The following is a 22,789-nucleotide window of genomic DNA, read 5'->3' on the forward strand; positions in this document are numbered from 1 at the left end:
TACCAAAATTCAACTAGAGGATATTGTGGCTCATTCAAAATTGGCTGCTTTTTTTTCTTTATTCTTTAATGAGATGTGGATATTACTGGCAACAACATTTGTGGCCCATCCCAAATTGCCCTTGCTAAACCACATTGTTGTGGGTCTGGAGTCACATGATGGCCAGGTAAAGATGGTAGATTTCCTTCCCTAAAGGGCATTAGAGAACCTGATGGGGTTTTATAACAACCAATGATAATTTCATGGTCATCATTATTAAGACCAGTTTTTAATTTCACATTAATTAATTGAATTTAAATTCCACCAGTTGTCATAGTGGGATTTGAACCCCTGCCCTCAGAGCATTAGCCTGGGCCTTTGGCTTACTAGCCCAATGACATTACCACTATGCCACCATCTCCCCATTAAGCAGTCTGAAAATAAAGGTCATAAGAAATGGTCTTGAATCTTGCATTCCGAGATCAGGCACGCGTCTGACCTGAACGCGCATAAAATTGCGTGAAATGATGTCCATAATGCGTCCTGACCTCATTGCATTCGCGTGCAACATTACAGTCGGCGCATGAATGCGGGAGTCGGAAGCGCGCCCGTTAACAATTAAGTGGGCAATTAAACCGATTAAGGAGCCACTTGTCAGCAATTTTATGTGGCCTGTCCACTTTTACAGTCAGTGGACAGGCTAAGTGGCCAAGCAGCCTACACATTTCATTACAAACTACATCCAGGGCAGGATGAAATGTCTGGGATTAAATAAAATAAAATAAGGCGTTTAAGGAATGATCTGCTATGTAGCCTGCTGCCAGGTGCTTGCATTTACCATATTGTCACAGTTTGCAGCAGTTTATTGAGTTCATTTCATTTTCTAAATTACTGCAGCTCCCTGAGACAGCTCCACAGCAACCATCAGCCTTCAGGGGATAAGAGCCCACACCATCCCTTTTCTCAGCACCCACCCTCTTCCCGCAACCCCCCACAGAAGGCAGTGCTGAGCCTTTCTCAGTGTGTGTTTCATGCTGGCTGGCCGTTAATTGGCCAGCCAATGTGAAATTGTTTTGGGGCCAATTGCGGGCAGAAGTGCATTCGCATCTGTTCCTGGACCTGCCGATCATGTGTGCCTGACGAACGCAAGATTCAGGCCATGGTGAAGAGGTAGAGGCAATGTCAGCATACATCTGGAAGCTGATTCCCTTTCTGTCAAGATTTAACCAAGAGGAAGAAGGTAAATGAGGATGAAGAGGATGCCAAGGATAGATCCTTGAGGGGCACCAGAGGTAAAGGTGCAGCAGCCGGTAAAGAAACCATTGCAGGTAAATCTCATAATTGGATAGTTAAGAGTGGAACCAAGCGAGGGATGTCACACTGAACTGGGAAAAAAAAGGGAGACATTTTGATGAGGAAGGCATGGATCAACCATGTCGTGGGCTACAGACAGATTGAGGACTAGAATGGATAATTATTATGATGATGTGTTATATAAAATATTAATTTATAATGTTATCAACTGGACATACATTACTTAATAATGCTATTGACAGGCCAGATCATATAGCAAAGGACACTGGCCTACAGCAGCTACCAAGTTGCATTTGCAAAAAACACAAGCAGTTTAGAGACAGTCTACGGAGCTCTCAGAAAAAGATCACATGATCCAGTTTTTGGGTGTAAAATATAGTGACATACTGCCACAGGGGTGGAAGGGGTAACAGCCTTATCCGCCTCTTTCTCTTTCTTCTGAAACCTCTCTCATCAAAGCTGAGCTGTTTATGGTTCGAAAACCCACCAGAAGACCTCATTGCTGCAACTGAGAGCTCTTAAAGGGTAATTCCAGCTGAACATCACTGTCTCCAAGAGAAAAGAGAATCAGCCAGCCACTACTGCAGAGTGACTGCTCCAATGAGTAACCCCATTACTGTGGAGAGTGACCTTTCAGCTGTAAACAAGCATCTGGGCAATCTTGAATGATTTTTTTTCCAACTTTACTTTTCACTTGTCCAAGTTTTAAGATCTGATACTCTGTAAAGTTTATTCTCTTTTTGTGTATGCTTGGGAGGGTTGTGTGTGTGTTTTTTTTTCATTAGTGGGAAGTTGGATATTTTTGTACAATTTAAAATATTTTGTTAATTTCTGCATCTTTACCTGGGTGTGCTTTAGCAATAAAACTAACTCTTTACTTGTTAACTTAAGGAACCTGGCTAGCTTATTCTTACACTGGGCTATACACAATTAATATATATATTGAATTGGCAATATCACCTCACTTTTTAAATTCAAACTCTCTTATAACCAACTCAGGAGTGGGACAAAGAGAGGAGTCAGTTCACCCCTCCTAATTTGGTCTTAACAATAATAGACAATGATCATTGCCAATACACGAGGTCAAAAGCAAAGCTGATTTTGGAGCTACAAAAACTCAAGTGGAATGTTAATGTATGTGAAACACTGTGGAATAAAAAAAATCATCTTCTCAGATTATTGAACAAATTTACTAATGCTTTTCATATTTCCCAACAAGTCTTATGAACTCCCCAAATGTATCATTAGCTCTGTTCTGTTTTTTTATAAAGTGCAATAAATGTTGTGTTGTGAAATCTAGATTGATGTTCAAGTACCACCTTGATTGAAAAAAATAGAAGAAAAGGCAAGGTAAGGCTTTGGTGACACCAAGCTTGAATGTAGTTTAATATAAAAAGAACATGAATGCTTGGGGGAAAATGTCTTGGTTGATCAAACATGTTCTATCAAAGACAATTAAATTCATAAACCACATAGACTGAAGTACATTCCTTTTACTAAAACACACCATGTTGATTGAATCATCCATTTTTTGATAATTAAATTGTCACCTTTCATTGTACAGAAAACAAACATAATTTTTTTTCCAAACTGAACAAATTGAGATCATTGCAAATATAAGGTGATCAATGGTTCCCCACTTCAAATGTATACTAGTGAAAATTGTGGTCAATTGCAGAGCACAATGGGAGCACCAAGCAATGAGGCCCTTCTGAACCCAACTCTCTCCCTTGAGGAGCCAATCTGATGCTTGCGGTTGTCTCTGCTCTTTCAGCCCTGCTGTTGTTTTTCTCATAACAAGGGTGCTGTCCACGGCAATATTTTGCAGGGTGCAACATACTCACAACTTTGCCCAACATTACGGGGCACATTGTAAAGCTGGTTCTGGTCCAAATATTTGAAATGTAGCTGCAATATCTTAAATACTTCTTAATATTAGTAAATCATTAATTTTCATCAGCATCTTCTAGCATGGGAGCAATATTTAGAGTAGCAGTAAAAATGGAAAGAAAGTCTGTAACTTCTTTCTTATGGTTTGTTCATGTATTTGAAGACAAAGATAATTATGTAGTATTATCACAATGGAATGATTAAAGGCTATTCAATGTGCCATGGCACCCACAGACCATACTTAATTACCTATATTATGGACTTCCTCTTTCTCCAATCAGGACCTCACCCAAGATAGATAGAAATCACAAATCACAACCTGCCCATTGTTCTTGCCTGAAAATCTGGCTTGTAGGGATAACACAATTCCATGAACGCCTGCCCAGTAAAGGCAGATTTCCTTGGAGATGACCAGGTGCAGATGGCTGGTCAAGCATAGGTGTCATTTTAAGCACATCATCTTTTCTCTTGTCATCTTCTTTTCCCCCTCAAAAAATAAGCAGAGAGAGAGAGAGAGAGAAAGGAAGACATTGAGCAATATGCCTATCTGCAAAATTGTGGTTTTCAAACTTACATTGCTGCTGTCAACAACCCACAGATAAAACATAGGGGCTGTGAGTAAATTTTAAAGAACACAAGTGAGACACAACCAAAACCAAAAAAGGCAATGGTAAAGTGCTGCTCAATAACAGCACTGCAGTGAATCAGTTCCTCAGCTAATAATGGCACTTCATTTTACAAATGGAATCTCCAGAATGACTGAAACTGTTTAGTGCAAAGCCTATTTTAAAGGGGCATTCAACAACTATCTTTGCTAGGGCCTGTGAACATCTGCCTCAGCAAGAGTCAGAATCTCAAGGAGCAAAGAAAAGATTGAGAACAGCTAAACATTTAAAAGGATTACACTGACATCCATTGCAGAGATGAAATTGATACACACTAAGAATTTCCAAAGAATATAAACAAGCACAGAAAAAAATGAAAATAATAAAATCAAGGATAAGGCTTCAATATATGCTTTCCAATACCATTTCCATCAGTGCACTCTATGTCCTAATACAACATTAATTATTCTATTTCCAAATACACATTGCTTCATTTGTCTGCATACAACAAGGATCAATGACACTCTTGGAACCTCCACCTGCCCGGTCAAACTGCTTCACTGCCTGTCAAGCAAACATCCCACTCAAACAGAGGAAACTTCAAACTTCCCACAACAAGAGTATAACACCTCCACAATTGACTGGTTACCCTCACCCCTAGCAAGCACCCCATATTCAATGGAAACATAGCCCTCAAATAGTAAAGAACCCATCCACCCATTGTTCTGCAAGCACAAGATATAAACAATGCACACAGCACAAAATGGGATAGCCACATGTGTAAAGTTTGGATAACCCTCCTCCCCACTCCAAATTGAGCATAGATTCCCCTCTCTCCCACACAGGTTGGCATCCTTCACTTACACACCATTCAGATCAGGACAACACCTCCACTCCCTCATCACCAAATATTGGTCACAATTATACTGTAGCTGGCCATTGAACAAAATCTGCAATTAGCTAGATTAGCCCTTGTAGGTTTAGGTTTATATGCTTTTTTGCATGAAAGGTTGCTTAAAATGCTGATGACATCACAGTGAGAGATACTGAGCATCTGGGATCTCAGTGAACAGGACAAGTAAGAGTGTATCATTATAACCAATCATAATCAGAGGATTGTGATATTAATAGAACAAGTACTGAGAAAAAAAGTGTAAATTAGAGTGAATGAATTCAATGTCAAATCAAAGCACAAAGAGAAAGAGAGAGAAAGAAAGATTGGATTGAGAGAGGGAAGAGTCAGAAAGGAATAGAAGATTTATATTTTAAATCTAACATTTAAAAAATCTCCAATAACAATTAAAAGCGGAAGGAATGAGATTTGTTACAAATATGAAGTTCATATGATTTTTATGTTTTGGGATTCTCTTTAAGGTAAAATGGTGGAATGAAGGGAATGAAGGTCACCTGCTCTGAATCCTGCCCGACAATAAACTTGGTTGTTAAAGGTTATGGGGGAGTGGGGGGAAAGTTGTTTTACTGGGAAGCAGGTGCAAGATGTTCATGTCTGTGGAGAATTATAGGAGCATCTGTGCTGACTATGAGTAGTATTAGACCCAGATTTTCACCACAATGGAGAGCCACTCCTATTTTTGTGGGGATGGGACAGGAGTGGGGGTGGGTTCCACACATGCGCAGTTTACAGAGGCAGCTGGACATTTAACTCACCAGCTGCCTCCACTGAAGTGGGATTTTGGTAGGCCAGGAATGTGAAACTCGAAGTGTGTAGATTAGGCCAGGTGTGAGGAGGTCTGAACATGGTGGATTAGTTTGGATAGCCAGGGTATCCCTTTGGATATAGTTCCGGGACGCCTTTGGGAGAGGTAAGGCACCCTTTGGGATTGTTTAAAGTAAACATGATTGTGCATAAAAAGAGCATAAATGCATTGGGACTGTCAAAGCTATCAAGGAACTGTCAAAGCCTTTAAGGAACTGTCAAAGGATACAAGACGAGTTGGCATGGAGGGAATAAGGGCAAAGGGTGATGGGTTGGCATAGGTAGTATGTGGGACCATGGGGAGGTGGGTAGAGGTGCATCAGATGACATAGGTAACATGAGGGACCATGGGGGGTGGGTAGAGAAGCATGGGTTGGCATATAGGGTATGAGGGGGCATGGGGGTGGGTAGAGGGGCATAGGATGTATGAGAGGCCATGGGGTGTAAGCGGGTGGTACGAGGTGGCATAGGTTGGCATGGGTGGAGCATGGGGAGTTGTGGGGGGTGTGGGTGTAAGCAGTGAGGGCTTGGGGGTTGTTTGTTTTTTGTTTTAACCTTTTTTAAAGTAACTTAAACAAAGTGCTAGAGCACAAAGGCAGACATTTTGCCCAGCCCATCTCCACACCACGCAACCTCCACATTTGTTCTACGGGCAGGGAGCATAATTACTAATCCAGCCCACCATCCCTGAATGAAAATCTGACCCATGGGTGGCCGTATTTAAAAGTTGGATTCACAGAGCCAGGAATTCTCCCGTCTTTACGCACTCAACCCGGGAGCAAAAATTTGGGCCTTGGTTTCCAAGTTTTAAAGGGATGTGTTAAGAATTTCAGGTTTTATGAATGCATATACTTTAAACTGTCTATTTAATTTCAAGATAAAATGGAATTGGGGGTCTAAAGGATAGATAATTAGCATTTCTACCTGGATACAAGGCTCATGTGATTTACATTGCCATGGTATTTGTGGGGAAGGAACCATAGGAAAACCTGAAACCTGATCATTTCCTAAGATTTCCCTGAAGCTCACAGACACAGTTAGTCTGCAAGAATATGAGAGAGAGAGAACAGAGAGATAAAGGCAGCCAGTCCTGCACCTGAAACAGAGAAAATGCTTTATTATTCACCATGTGGTAGGAGATTGGGAGCATTTAGTTTGAAGTTCATGAGGATTTAAACAATGCTGGAAAATTTACCTAGCTTTGGCTAGAGGGAGGAATCGCAAGGATAACCTTCACTGTGAAAGTTAGTTCATGGATTAGAAGTTACTTGGCTGCAAAAGGAAAAAGGAAAAAGGAAACAAGCCAGCAGGAGCTGAGAATAGCTTTGGATTGGTTCCTGGAGAATGAAATATCCACTTAAGGGATAAAGTATAAGCAAGGCATGGGATTTTCGGTTATTTTAAAAGTTAAATGGGGGAAACTTTTCTTTAATTTAGGGTATAAGTTGTCAACTGAACAGTGTTTAGACAAATTTACCTTGAGTTAGTTTGGTACAGTAAAAGTCTTAAAACTTGAAATCTTGTCATGTGATCATTCCAGTCCGTCACTGGAAATTCAGATATCTTTCTACAAGTGATCAGTCTCTACGGGGATCGTAACAGACTCCACATATGTAGTAGTTCATATTCAGCACCAGAAAGGTTGATTGGCAGTAATTTTTAATGATCAATTTAATAAAAGGGTATTTATGCTTGAAATGACAAGACAACTTTCTATGGAGCAAATGTAGCATCTTCATGGTATTTAACGCATTTCAGTGGTGAGGCAGACAGTGAGATGCTGCTTTTGAGAAGGTAGTGGAGGAACTCGCCAGTAACATTTGGAATTGCCATTTAACCACGCTTCTGCTCCTTGCCTGAAGTTGCTGCACATTTATACTTAAATAGTGGAAAGGCCCATTAGCCGTTACTTTGACAGCAAAACCTAGGCTTTTGGGTTTTTTTTTCAATTCACCCCATTTCCAGTTGTGCAAACCAGCGACAACATCCACATAACCACAAAGTGATAGAAACAGACCCACCCATGGTTCTCCACTCAAACATCAGAGCGAAAAAGATAAATCATAAAGACATAGTGTAAGCTTTTGCAAAGAGCTTCAAAGTGAGGCCATATTTTCTTTGTTGGGGTGACATGACATCCTTACTATTCTGGATTCCTGTCTGCTGAAAAGATACCGGAGACTCCAGTTTGTAACCTCTGTTTATTTTATACCCTCAAAATAATCTTTCCCTGTTAGGTTACCTGCATCATGCCCCAACCAACAAATTAGAGAGACAGGAGTCCAGAAAAGTAAGGATGTCATGGCGCCTTATAGAGGAAAATATGGCCTCACTTTGGTAGCTCTTTGCAATACCTTACAATATGTCTTTATGATTTAATCTGTTTCCTCAACCACGTTTTTGTTTGTCTCCATTTTTGTATTTTAGATGCATCACATTTTTTTGATCCTATGAGTAATCTCCTAGTCATAACTTTATTCTTCTAGTAACAGTGGCTACAAAGACCTTTCATTGTAACATGGGCTCACATTCACAGCCACTTTTTCCTCTTTGCTATTTTTTACCCTCCTCTTCTCTCCTCAGCTGATGGTGTCATCTTCTTATTCAGGCAGCATCCAGATTGTCCCTCTTTAATACGAGCCTTAATTATGAGTGTTAGCAAGTTATTTGATCTGATGATTCACAGCTCCGGACAGCTCAGGAGTCAGAGCTCTGGATACTATTTGCCTTCCTAACCTAATCAGGCCAAGGCCATTTGCAGTACCATTACAACAACAGTTGAGATCAGTTCGGTCACATAACCTGGGAATTTTGTTAAAGGCAAAATACTGCGGATGCTGGAAATCTGAAACAAAAACAAAAAATGCTGGAAAAACTCAGCAGGTCTGACAGCATCTGTGGAGAGAAAGACAGAGTTAATGTTTCGAGTCCGTATGATTCTTCTTCAGAGCTAAAGGGAAGTAGAAATAGAAATGTGGTGAAATATATGCTGTTTAAGGGGGGCAGAACAGATGATAGAAGGCCAGCGATAGGTGGAGGCAAAAGAGAGATTGCAAAAGCTGTCATAAACAAAAGGTCAAAGTGTTGTTTAGTGTTGGTACTGGCTAAAGGAGATGCTGATGGGGACATTAAGAGTGGAAAGCAGAATGTGATAGTGGCAGGACCAGGGTAAGCACTTTGGAAAGTGACAGATGGCTGTAGTGGGGATGGGGTGGTGGGAAAAAAAGATCGAAAATAGGCTAAAAGCTGGGTTTAAAACAATGAATAAAAATGGAAATATTTTTTTTAAATAATAATGAAAATAAGTGGGGGAAAAAATTAAAGTTAAAAAATAGAAATGAATATAGTAACAAGGGGGATCAAAAAGGTGTGAGGATGAAGGAGAAAGTTCATGGTCTGAAGTTGTTGAACTCAATGTTAAGTCTGGAAGGCTGTAAAGTGCCTAATCGGAAGATGAGGTACTGTTCCTCCAATTTGCGTTGAGCTTCACTGGAACATTGCAGCAGGCCAAGGATGGACATGTGGGCAGGATGGTGTATTGAAATGGCAAGCGACAAGGTGGTCTGGGTCATGCTTGCGGACAGACCAAAGGTGTTCCGCAAAGCGGTCTTCCAGTCTGCGTTTGGTCTCTCCAATGTAGAGGAGACCACATTGGGAGCAGCGACTGCAGTAGATCAAATTGAGGGAAGTGCAAGTGAAGCGGTGCTTCACTTGAAAGGACTGTTTGGACCCTTGGACGGTGAGGAGGGGGGCGGAAGTAAAGGGGCAGGTGTTGCACCTTCTGCAATTACATGGGAAGATGCCGTGGGAGGGGGTTGAGGTGTGGGGGGTGATGGAGGAGTGGACCAGGGTGTCCCGGAGGGAACGATCCCTGCGGAATGCCGCCAGGGGGGCTGAAAGGAAGATGTGTTTGGTGGTGGCATCATGCTGGAGTTGACTGAAATGGCGGAGGATGATCCTTTGAATGTGGAGGCTGGTGGGGTGAAAAGGGGGACCCTATCATGGTTCTGGGAGGGAGAGGAAGGTGTGAGGGCAGAAGCGCAGGAGATGGGTCAGACACGATTGAGGGCCCTGTTCAACCACTGTGGGTGGGAAACCTCGGTTAAGGAAGGAGGAAGACATGTCAGAAACACTTTTTTGGAAAGTGGCATCATCGGAACAGATGTGATGGAGGCAAAGGAACTGAGAGAATGGGATGGAGTGCTTACAGGAAGCAGGATGTGAGGAGCTGTAGTCGAGGTAGCTGTGGGAGTCAGCGGGCTTGTAATTGGTGGACAGTCTATCACCAGAAATTGAGACAGAGAGGTCAAGGAAGGGAAGGGAAGTGTCGGAGATGGACCATGTGAAAATATTGGAGGGGTGGAATTGAAAGCAAAGTTTATAAATTTTTCCAGGTCTAGGCGAGAACATGTAGCGGCACCAAAACAGTCATCAATGTACCGAAAAAGAGAGTTGTGGAAGGGGGCCTGAATAGGACTGGAACAAGGAACTGAGAATTTTGTTGTCTGGATGATTCATGGAATAAGATGGCTGAGAGTGCAAATTCTTATGAAGATGTTAATAACTTAGCATGGGACATGATGTGCTAATCTGGAATCTTTGATAACTGCCTGAGTATATTCTTGTAATATTGTGATGTGTCTGCAATTTTGTGATTTTTGTTTTATTTGGTATAAAGGCTTTGAAATTCTCATTTTGGATTTTTTTTTGGTATAACCAAACTGTGGAATGTATCACTTCTCCTTGGTGTTATATTTAAGTATGGGTAATTTCTGTAAACATTCTCAATTTTGTTATCCATTTTCTGTCTCATTCTGCATTTGATTGTTAAGTTGTTGAGCTATTTCTGCTAAGATCTTTCATCTTAAATATCCTTCAGATCTTAATATGACAGTCTTCAGTTTATGCTAAAAAACATATACCCCAATTTTATTTATAGGCTTATGCAATCTCAACGAGATTGTTTGTCACTTGTGTTCTTTTCACTGGTGCTAATATTTTAATTGTGCCATCTGAAAGCAGGAACCATTTTATGTCATTAATGTAAGTTTCCTGTTGTTGATGCCAGCTCACTAAGTAAGACTGAAAGTGAAGCATGATGAGTGAAGCTGGTGCACACAAAGTGAGATCAAAGCATTAATGATCAGGTTGAAAGAGGAAGGACTGCAGTAACAATCATGAGCAGAGAGCCAGAAGGAAGATGAGAGAATGGAAACTGACGAGGCCCATGCAGATTGATGGAGAGCATGACTGGAGTAATGACAGTGAGATTGTAAATTCAGTTGGGAGTGTGGGTTTGATATGGAAGAGCTAGAATGGCAGTAAAAGAGCGAGATTGAAGCAACAGTTGTGAATTCAAAGAAGGGAGATTGAGATTATAATAGAGCATGGGTCTGAGGTGTAGATTTGAAACAACACAGTGCGTTCGATGCAAGAGTTAAAACAACAAGCTCAATTGGGTGCAATTTCAATACCATGAATTTAAAACTATATATATTTTAAAATTTTAATGGATTTCTATTCTTCTGGAAATTTTCAATTGGTGCAGGCATATTACTTTTAAATGTGTTAAATGTGTTACATTATTTGCACTTTTTTTTACCAATGAACAATTCAAATACTCTTCCTTTTAGTTTGAATCTATTGAAGGAAATACATGGTGACACATTTTGTCCACAAATAAGTCATGAAAATAATTTTGCTATAATATAGCTATCTGTGTGGATATAGTTGTTCTTTTGAATGCATAGGCTTAATTTGCTTATCATTAGAATTTTATAATATGAGTAGTTCTATAAATAACACTTAAATATAGCTATAAACGGAAGTCTGTCTATGATCATATTCCTGTTTCCAGATGCACACTTGCTATACAGATTATAATTATAATAAAGTAGCAGCAATAAATTAATAATTGAACTAAATAAATCCACTGTGATAAAATACCCAATGCTTAAAATAATTGACTTAAAATCATTAGGTAACATTAAACTACAATGGAAATCAAGTGAGATGCATCATTACAGGACTAAGGGGATTACCGACAAATTCATGGAAACAAAAGAACAGGAGTAGGCATTAGCCCCTTGAACCTGTTCTGCCTCTCAATAAGATCATCGATAAGATGTACCTCAATTTAATTTAGCTGAGTTGTTTAATATCTCAATACCTTCACCTAACAAGAGTCTAACAATCTCAATCTTTTTTTGGTACTTTTTGCAATTCATTGGCTGTAAAGCACACTGAGACACCTGGTAGTTGTGAAATGCATTATATAAACACAAGCCTTTCTTTCTTTAAAACTTCAATTGGCCCAACATTCACAGCCTTTTGAAAATTCACCAGAGGAAAGTTCCTCTGTATTTACCCTACAGAATCCTTTTATCATTATAAACGCCTCAATGAGTTTACCCTTCAATGATCAAGGAAGTACATGCAAAGTTTATGCAACCTATCCTAATTATATAGTCCTTTAAGACCTGGCATAATTCTGGTGAAACTGTGCTATGCCCCTTTCAAGGTAATATATCTCTCCTGATGTTTGGTGCCCAAAACTGAACAGAGCACTTCAGATGGTGTCTGGGCAATGTTCTGTACAACTGAACTAGCATTTCCTTACTCTTCTATTGCAACCCCCTTAAGCTAAAGGCCAACATTCATTAGGCTCTCTAATTTTGTACATGTGCACTAGCTTTTAGTGCTTAATGTACATGAGCACTGAAATCCATTTGCTCCTCCACAGTTCCTAGTCTTCCCCCCATTACGAAAACATTCTTGAGTTGTTTTTCTCAGATATATAATGGAGTGACCATTGCAATGTTTCATGTTGAACACCGAGGTTAGCAATTACAATTTGATCTCCTGTTCATTTGTTTCTTGTTGGAAAAATACCCAGATAAGAAATAATTTGATTTTATACAATGTATATGAATTGATTCAGAAAAAAATTGTTAATACTCTTCATATTATAAAATGGTAATGCTTAACAGGTCCAGTTTATGCACTAAAAAGGACAACACCACCTATATTTGTTTGCATGTAAACAGAAAGGTGACATTTTATAGAGTTCATGTTTATGCCCAACTGAGTAACCACAACTGTTTGTAGTTTGGACCCTAGTGCTTTGATGAATGTATTTTAAAACTGTGGAGGTGTGGTTTCATTTTAGCACTTTCCAGCTTCATAAATAACTAAATACAACTGCAGAGCTCTTGGAAATGCTTACTTCCTATGTGATTTACAGAAATAAAGATGAATACATTAGTTAGGAAATAAGAGTAAAATCACAGATTGTACAGCACAGAAGGAGACCAATCAGCCCATGATGCCTGTGCCTGCTCTTTGAAAGAGCTGTCCAATTATCTTCCAAAATTCTATAGATTTTAGAATGGTTCCTGAAGATTGGAAGGTAGCAAATGTCACCCCACTATTTAAGAAGGGAGGGAGAGGGAAAACAGGTAACTACAGACCTGTTAGCCTTACATCAGTAGTAGGGAAAATGCTAAAATCCATTAGAAAGGATGTGATAAATGGTACTTGGATAATCATGATCTGATTGGGCATAGTCAGCATGGATTTGCGAATGGGAAATTATGTTTGATGAACTTGTTGGAGGTTTTTGAGGATGTTACGAACAAAATTGATAAGGGACAGTCAATGGACACAGTATACTTGGATTTTCAGAAGGCTTTTGATAAAGTCCCCCACAGGAGGTTGATTAGCAAAATAAAAGCACATGGGATAGGAGGCAATATACTGGCACGGATTAAGAGTTGGCTAACAGGCAGAAAACAGAGAGTAGAAATAAATGGGTCATTCTCGCGTTGGCAGGCTGTAACTAGTGGGGTACCGCAAGGATCAGTACTTGGGCCCCAGCTGTTCACAATATATGTGAATGGTTTGGATGTGAGGATCAAATGTAATATTTCCAAGTTCGTGGATGATACAAAACTAGGCAGGAATGTGTGTTTTGAGGAAGATGTAAAGCAGCTACAGGAGGATTTGGACAGACTTAATGAACATGGCAAGAACATGGCAGATGGAATATAATGTGGAAAAATGTGAGACTATCCACTTTGGTAGAAGGAACAGACGCGCAGAGCATTTCCTAAATGGTAAGAGATTAGAAAGTGTAGATATACAAAGGGACATGGGTATCCTTGTCCATAAGTCACTGAAAGCTAACATGCAGGTGCAGCAAGCTATTAGGAAGGCTAATGAAATGTTAGCCTTTATCAGAAGAGAACAGAAGTAGTGAAGTCTTGCTTCAATTGTATAGGAGCTTGATTAGACTGCACCTGGAGTACTGTGTGCAGTTTTGGTCCCCTTACCTCAGAAATGATATTATTCCCATACAGGGAGTGCAACAAAGGTTCACCAGACTTGTTCCGGGGATGGTGGGACTGTCTTATGAAGAGAGATTGGGGAAGCTGGGCCTGCATTCTCTAGAGTTTCGAAGAAGGAAAGGCGATTGCATTGAAACCTGCTAAATACTTAAAGGAATAGACATGGTAGATGCATGTAAGATGTTTCCCCTGGTTGGGGAGTCTAGAACCAGGGGACACAATTTCAAAATAAGGGGGAAGCCACTTAGGACAGAGATGAGGAGAAATTTATTTCCTCAGAGAGTTGTGAATCTTTGGAATTCTCTACCCCAGAGGGCCATGGAAGCTCAATCATTGAGTATGTTTAAGGTAGAGATTGATAGATTTCTGATTAACAATAATGTAAAAGGTTATGGGGATGGTATAGGTAAAAGGCATTGAAGTGTTTGATCAGCCATGATTGAATTGAATGGCAGAGCAGGCTCGACGGGCTGAATGGTCTTCTCCCATTCCTATGTTCCTAATTAGCCTCCCAGCTATGTTCTTGGCTTGTGACTTAACAAATTTTTACTTTTCGATTATATATCAAATTCCCTTTTGGAAGTTGCAATTGAATCTCCTTTCACCACCCTTTCAGGAGGTGCGGTCCAGATCACAATAATTCGCTGCATGAAAATAAATTCTCCTTATCTACCCCCTGGTGCTTTTGCCAATAATCTTAAATTTGTGTCTTCTGGTTACTGACGCTCCTGCCAGTAAATAGTTTTTCCTTGTTTACTCTGACAAAATCCCTCGTAATTTTGAATTCCTCTATTAAATCTCCCCTTAACCTTCTCAGCTCTAATGTCAATGATCCCAGCTTCTCTATTCGATCCACATAACTGATGTTTCTCATATGTCAAAATAAATAAATATTAGTCCAATTCAACATTTATAAAGTTGGCTTATGAAGCCATGTAATCTAATTGCAGTTATTATTCATATCTGGTTTTGTAAAAATTCCTATTTAGACTTCTTGAATTAATTGCACTTAACAAGTACTAATGTATTGGATTTATCAATGTCAACCCTGAAATATTTGTGAAGATCAAAGTTCAATTTATTAGCAAGTTTGATTATAATATTTAAAGAAATACATAATGAAGTAAAAGTATTAGCATACAGGTATACAGTTTTGATCAACTTTGTTGGGGCATGGCTAAAACAACATGATGGGCGAGATCTTGTTGGAATGGAAAATCTTGTGGTGACCCCATTAGTTAGATTTCATCTGCACCCCTCAGCTCAAAGCATTTTTGCTTCATAATTTGCTGTAAGTGCAAGCTGATAATGGCGTGGCGAGGGCAACAAGGAATCTGGGACCTTAGTGAATGATGAGTCCAGCATTGTTTCTCCTTAACCAATGAGTTTTAAAGACTGAGAAAGAAATAATAATTACAGAGAAGAAGGGTGAATTAGAATGGACAAATTAGAGTCAAATCAGGCACAGAAAGAGAAATAAACTGAGGAAAAGATTGGGTAAGAAAGATTTAAAAAATGAGACATAGGAAATGTAGGAAAAAATAAAATTTAAAATTTGACGTTTTTAAAATCACTAACAATTTATTACATGCAAGAATGTAATACATTAGTTTAAATTGTTCCCTTTCTGGCCAGAGAGGTTTCTTGGCACACTGTTATGTTCCAGTCCTAACTTTCTGTAGCATGGTTAAAGGCAACCAATGTGCAAATCCAGCAAGTCCTTAAAAATAGCAGGGAGGCTAAGGCCAAGGTACCATCTGTGCAAAGAAAACAGCAGAGGGGCATAAATTAACTAGCAAGACTGGAGAGCCGTAGCTCTCAGTATTTCTCTCAATGTGCTGACCTTGCTGGCTGATTTGTGCATTAATAATGGTGTGCGCCATTAATATATTTCCTGCCTGCCACATTAGGGGCTTAGTAAGCCAGTCAACACCCAAAAACATGGGCACTGTGTGGATGCATTTATAGACCAAACCCTGCAGAATAGGAGACACTGAGGTACAATATTTTCTTTTAGCTTCTTCTCTGCTTTTCATTGAACAACTGGTTTCACATATCATCCCACATGAAGAACCGCATTCTATGAACTTTTTAATTTAGTTTTTTCAAAAGTAAAGTTTTAACTTTTAATAAAACATCTATAAAAGGTTGAGGGATATGGGTGTTTTAGTGGTTGATTCCTCATTGCAGTCGAGTCTTTGTTTTCTTCCTCCCCTTATTTACTCTTACATCCTGTGCCACCAGACCTATCACTACTCTGACTGGCACGTTGACATCAAAAACAGCTTCAGATCTGTTAGATTGAAACCACTATAAAAAGGGACCTCGAGGCTTTCAGCTCTTTATTCATTCGTTGTCTCCGTCCATCTTTATTTCTGTGAACAAATTGTTCAAGTTCGAACCTTTGAACAACACCGTTGTCACGTGTGGACGAACGAAAGGAAATAGCTGAACGCATTCTTTTAACGATTTTTTAATAAGCTAGTTACTACCAAGTGAGAGCGAATTTGCAACAGCCCAAACCAAAATGCCCACTGAAGTTGGAGTCACTGAGCAGCAACACTATACTGATTCATATCCTGAATATTCTTTGTATTCTGACTGGGAGGAATATGTGGATGACACAGATGGAAGAATCTGTTCTTATGAAAACCTACCTTTTGTCAACATTGCTATCTCAGTTCTCTACTACCTGATCTTCATCGTTGGGTCTTTGGGTAATATCTTTGTCATCTTAGTAATGATCTTCAAAGAGAGGAGGAGGAGGAGACTGGTGGACACCTTTGTGATCAACTTGGCGTTTGCAGACCTAGTCTTTGTCTTCACCCTGCCTTTCTGGGCAGCCTCGGCCAGCAACAACCACCAGTGGAACTTTGGCAGTGCCTTCTGCAAAATCAGCAGCTACATGGTTGCTGTCAACAGGTATTCCAGCATCTTCTTCCTTACCTCCATGAGCATTGATCGATATCTAGCCATCGTTAAACTGCTGAACTTCAAGCATATCAGAACCCAGAAGTACGCCTTGACAATCAGTTTTGTGATCTGGATCTCCTCTTTGCTTCTGGCCATACCTTCTGCCTACTTCAGAAAACCTGACCAATTAAACATGACCTATTGCAAAGAGGACACGGATTCTCCCTTTCTACGAGCCTTCAATCTGTCTGCTATCAACCTGACATTCGTTCTGCCTGTTGTCATCATACTGTTTTGCTACTGCTCCATCGTTGTCAAGCTAGGGGAACATTACGGCCACAGCAAAAAAACTATCCGGAGAAGGGAAAACTCTTTAAAAATCGTCTTCACCATCGTGACGGCTTTTATTTTATCCTGGTTGCCCTTTAACATCTTCAAAACGATCACTCTGTACTTGCAATTCCAGAATGCTGAACTCTCTTGCTGGCCAGTGGTCAGCGGAGGTTTAGCCATTGCTTCTTGCTTTGCTTTCGTTAATAGCTGCGTGAACCCGATCATTTATGCATTTTTGGACCGGAATTTCAGACAGAGAACTCGCCGGATGACTTCGTATGTCTTTACCGGTCTCGGAAAGAGAAGCGGCAGCTTTGGCTCTGGATCAACAACCACAGAGAGTAGCACAGCACTGAAAATCCAGCAGCTAGCACAAGCTGCCCACGGAGACCCTAGCCAGACAGTCCAGTACTGCTAACCACATCTCTCTACAGTTAAAGCTTCAGTCATCTTCACACGGAGACGTTTGCAAGATTGTCAGATAAATGTGTCTGAACATTGATGAGGTGGAGGGCGACTGTGAATTGCATTAAACCGGTGTGCTGATCTACACACACAAAGCATAAATCTGCTGTTGCATTTAAAAGTAAAATTGTGATTGCACCTCAACCTCGTGGCAAATGTATAGCTAGATTAACTTGCTGTGCAAACAGTAGTCATTTAAAAGCAAATCATATTTCTTACCATGTAACCAATGCATCTGGGTCGCTTTTAATTAAATAAAAATTACTTCTTTCATCAAAGCAACTACTTTTCTCGGTTCTTTTTTCTCCCTGCTCTCGTTGCACATTTGAAACTGAAAGTTTTTTTTAAAGAAGCGAGCGAAACCGATTGCATCTTGGAGGGAAACATTAAACTTCACATTTAAGCCCTCATTTGACACACACATGTATTAGCAAACTCATTGGAACTCGCTCCCTTTTCAATAATATCCGAGTGCGAGGTAACTATTTTAAAGAGATTTATGTCAATGCACTGTTGGGAAATCACATATATATATAATATAGATAAATATTAGCGTAATCACAAAATATTTGAACTTACACATGATATCAACAAACAGAACCAATTGCAAGTAAATCCATGCGTAATTGGACCAATAGTTAGCAAATAAATTATAATCTAGATAAATGTAAAATAAATAATAAGGCAGCAATGAACTAAACAAGAAGTATGTATGCATGAGATGGAACAGTTCTACAGCATGCTATAGTCAGGAAAGAGATTGGGGACGATTATAAATAAATCTATGAACAAAGCGCTTAGCTGCACTTAAAAAAAAGACATATAGGCTGTATTTACACTGGACATAAATGCAAGTAACAAGTAGAATACCCCTCACTCGACTTATAGGGCAGCTTGCTGATTTACTCAGATTTCCTATTCTAAGAATAGTCAAAATGCATCATTTATACTTTTAAATTACTCCCAACCCAACATCTTATTAGTAAATTTATATATAGAGATAAAAGCAAAGAACCGCGGATGCTGGAAATCCAAAACAAAAACAGAAATAACTGGAAAAACTCAGCAGGTCTGGTAGCATCGGTGGAGAAGAGCACAGTTGACGTTTCGAGTCCTCATGACCCTTCAACAGAACTAAGTAGAAATAGGAAAGGAGTGAAATATAAAAACAAAAAACTACTGCGGATGCTGGAAATCCAAAACAAAAACAGAATAAAGGAGTGAAATATAAACTGGTTTAAGGGGGGTAGGTGGGTGGGGGGGGGGGGGGGTTGGTTGGGACAAGAAGAGCTAGGTAAAGGACCAGTGATAGGAGGAGATAACCAAAAGATGTCACAGACAAAAGAACAAAGAGGTGTTGAAGGTGGTGATATTATCTAAAGGAATGTGCTAATTAAGGGTAGAAAGCAAGACAAATAAGGTACAGATAGCTCCAGTAGGGGTGGGATGGGGTGAAGGAATACTAAAAAGGCTAAAAGGTAGAGATAAAACAATGGATGGAAATACATTTAAAAATAATGGAAATAGGTGGGAAAAGAAATATCTATATAAATTATGGGAAAAAACAAAAAGGAGTGGGAAAAAACGGAAAGGGGGTGGGGATGGAGGAGAGAGTTCATGATCTAAAATTGTTGAACTCAATATTCAGTCCGGAAGGCTGTAAAGTGCCTAGTCGGAAGATGAGGTGCTGTTCATCCAGTTTGCGTTGAGCTTCACTGGAACAATGCAGCAAGCCAAGGACAGACATGTGGGCATGAGAGCAGGGTGGAGTGTTAAAATGGCAAGCGACAGGTAGGTCTGGGTAATGCTTGCGGACAGACCGAAGGTGTTCTGCAAAGCGGTCACCCAGTCTGCGTTTGGTCTCTCCAATGTAGAGGAAACCGCATTGGGAGCAACGAATGCAGTAGACTAAATTGAGGGAAGTGCAAGTGAAATGCTGCTTCACTTGAAAAGAGTGTTTGGGCCCTTGGACGGTGAGGAGAGAGGAAGTGAAGGGGCAGGTGTTGCATCTTCTGCGGTTGCATGGGAAGGTGCCATGGGAGGGGGTTGAGGAGTAGGGGGTAATGGAGGAGTGGGCCAAGGTGTCACGGAGGGAACGATCCCTATGGAATGCCACCGGGAGGGGTGAAGGGAAGATGTGTTTGGTGGTGGCATCATGCTGGAGTTGGCGGAAATGGCAGAGGATGATCCTTTGAATGCGGAGGTTGGTGGGGTGATAAGTGAGGACAAGGGGGACCCTATCATGTTTCTGGGATGGAGGAGAAGGTGTGAGGGTGGATGTGCGGGAGATGGGCCGGACACGGTTGAGGGCCCTGTCAACCACCGTGGGTGGAAAACCTCGGTTAAGGAAGAAGGAGGACATGTCAGAGGAACTGTTTTTGAAAGTGGCATCATTAGAACTGATGCGACGGAGGTGAAGGAACTGAGAGAATGGGATGGCATCCTTACAGGAAGCGGGGTGTGAGGAGCTGTAGTCGAGGTAGCTGTGGGAGTCAGTAGGTTCGTAATGGATATTGGTGGACAGTCTATCACCAGAAATTGAGACAGAGAGGTCAAGGAAAGGAAGGGAAGTGTCAGAGATGGACCATGTGAAAATGATGGAGGGGTGGAAGTTGGAAGCAAAATTAATAAACTTTTCCAGGTCCAGACGAGAGCATGAAGCAGCACCGAGGTAATCATCGGTGTACCGGAGAAAGAGTTGTGGGAGGGGGCCGGAGTAGGACTGGAACAAGGAATGTTCCACATACCTCATAAAGAGACAGGCATAGCTGGGGCCCATGCGGGTACCCATAGCCACACCTTTTATTTGGAGGAAGTGAGAGGAGTTAAAGGAGAAATTGTTCAGTGTGAGAACAAGTTCAGCCAGACGGAGGAGAGTAGTGGTGGATGGGGATTGTTCGGGCCTCTGTTCGAGGAAGAAGCGGAGAGCCACCAGACCATCCCGGTGGGGGATGGAGGTGTAGAGGGATTGGACGTCCATGGTGAAGAGGAGGCGGTTGGGGCCAGGGAACTGGAAATTGTTGATGTGACGTAGGGTGTCAGAGGAATCACGGATATAGGTGGGAAGGGACTGGACAAGGGGAGAGAGAAAAGAGTCAAGATAGCGAGAAATGAGTTCCATGGGGCAGGAAAAGGCTGACACGATCGGTCTGCCGGGACAGTCCTGTTTGTGGATTTTGGGTAGGAGGTAGAAGCGGGCCGTCCGAGGTTGGGCGACTATCAGGTTGGAAGCTGTGGAAGGAAGATCTCCAGAGGAGATGAGGTCAGTGACAGTCCTGGAAACAATGGTTTGATGTTCAGTGGTGGGTTCATGGTCCAGGGAGAGGTAGGAGGAAGTGTCTACGAGTTGACATTCAGCCTCTGCGAGGTAGAGGTCAGTGCGCCAGACAACAACAGCACCACCCTTGTCAACGGGTTTGATGACAATATCAGGGTTAGGCCTGAGAGAACGGAGTGCAGCAAGTTCAGAGAGAGACAGGTTAGAATGGGTGAGAAGAGCAGAGAAATTGAGATGACTAATGTCACGCCGACAGTTCTCAGTGAAAAGATCAAGAGAAGGTAAGAATCCAGAGGGAGGGATCCAGGTGGAGGGAGAATATTAGAGGTGGGTAAAAGGATCCGTTGAACGGGGAGAGGACTCCTGCCCAAAGAAGTGAGCATGGAGTCGAAGGCGGCGGAAGAAGAGTTCAGCATCGTGCCGAGCCTGAAAATCATTGTGATGAGGGTGTAAGGGTATGAAACTAAGTCCTTTGCTGAGCACTCAACGTTCAGTGTCAGAGAGGGTAAGGTCAGGGGGTATGGTGAATACACGGCTGGGGCTGGGATTGGAAGACGGGATGGGCACAGAGGGACAAGCATGGATGAAGTCCTGGATGGGTGTTGGTGTCGATGAGTTGTTGGAGCTTGCGTTCCTTAGCACTTGAGAGAAAGAAAAAAAAGTTTCTTGTTGAGGCGTCTGATGAGATGAAGAATAAAATGAAACTGGGGGCACGCGCAGCTTTGAAAAAGGGTGCGGCGGTGCTGCTGGAGGGAGATGTCGAGTGTGCTCATATGGCGGTGCATGGCACTGAGTGTGGACCTCAGAATGCGACGAGAACAACAGTCCGAGGAGTGTTGTATGTCCTGGAGATACCTGTAATCCTGGTGGATTCGAAACATGAGAGATGGAATTTCAGTTGAAATCCACATGGGGTAAGTCGAAGACCGAGATAGTCACTGAGAAAGGAAATATGGCTGTGAAAGCAGGTTTTAGTAAACGCCTTGTCAAACACCACGAGAGAAATGGAAAGCAATGAAGGTGAACAAGGCAAAAGAGAGATACGAAAATCCTGACGGAGAGTAGGGCAAAACTTCTTCAAGGAAGATAAAAGCAAAGAACTGCGGATGCTGGAAATCCAAAACAAAAACAAAAACAGAAATACCTGGAAAAACTAAGCAGGTCTGGCAGCATCGGTGGAGAAGAACACAGTTGACGTTTCGAGTCCTCATGACCCTTCAACAGAACTAAGTTAAAATAGGAAAAGGGTCTCAATTTCTCTGCTCCTCTCACACATTCTAACCTGTCTCTCTCTGAACTTGCTGCATTCCGTTCTCTCAGGTCCAACCCTGACATTGTCATCAAACCCGCTGACAAGGGTGGTGGTGTTGTTGTCTGGCACACTGACCTCTACCTCGCAGACACTTCCTCCTACCTCTCCCTGGACCATGATCCCACCACTGAACATCAAGCGATTGTTTCCAGGACTGTCACTGACCTCATCTCCTCTGGAGATCTTCCTTCCACAGCTTCCAACTTGATAGTCGCCCAACCTCGGATGGCCCGCTTCTACCTCCTACCCAAAATCCACAAACAGGACTGTCCCGGCAGACCAATCGTGTCAGCCTGTTCCTGCCCCATGGAACTCATTTCTCACTATCTTGACTCCCTTCTCTCTCCCCTTGTCCAGTCCCTTCCCACCTACATCCGTGATTCCTCTGACACCCTACGTCACATCAACAATTTCCAGTTCCCTGGCCCCAACCGCCTCCTCTTCACCATGGACGTCCAATCCCTCTACACCTCCATCCCCCACCGGAATGGTCTGGTGTCTCTCCGCTTCTTCCTTGAACAGAGGCCCGAACAATCCCCATCCACCACTACTCTCCTCCGTCTGGCTGAACTTGTTCTCACACTGAACAATTTCTCCTTTAACTCCTCTCACTCCCTCCAAATAAAAGGTGTGGCTGTG

The 22,789-nt window shown here is 41.5% G+C and overlaps 2 protein-coding genes across 2 annotated transcripts in view; one reads left to right on the forward strand and one right to left on the reverse strand.

Moving 5' to 3' along the window:
• Positions 1-22,789, reverse strand: part of LOC144683536 (peptidase inhibitor 16-like) — a 697,419-nt gene that overhangs the window by 223,730 nt on the left and 450,900 nt on the right. The gene's annotated exons all lie outside the window — the stretch shown is intronic.
• gpr25 (G protein-coupled receptor 25) lies at positions 16,108-17,839 on the forward strand. The gene has a single exon (XM_078546214.1). It carries the CDS (start codon positions 16,378-16,380, stop codon positions 17,512-17,514), a length of 1,137 nt encoding a protein of 378 aa, XP_078402340.1. The 5' UTR covers positions 16,108-16,377; the 3' UTR covers positions 17,515-17,839.

This window comes from Cetorhinus maximus, chromosome 8, assembly GCF_964194155.1.
Source record: "Cetorhinus maximus chromosome 8, sCetMax3.hap1.1, whole genome shotgun sequence".
Classification (NCBI taxonomy): Eukaryota; Metazoa; Chordata; class Chondrichthyes; order Lamniformes; family Cetorhinidae; genus Cetorhinus; species Cetorhinus maximus.

Excerpts from the sequence above, each read along its gene's own strand:
- gpr25 (XM_078546214.1), top strand. The coding sequence starts at position 16,378 with ATGCCCACTGAAGTTGGAGTCACTGAGCAGCAACACTATACTGATTCA.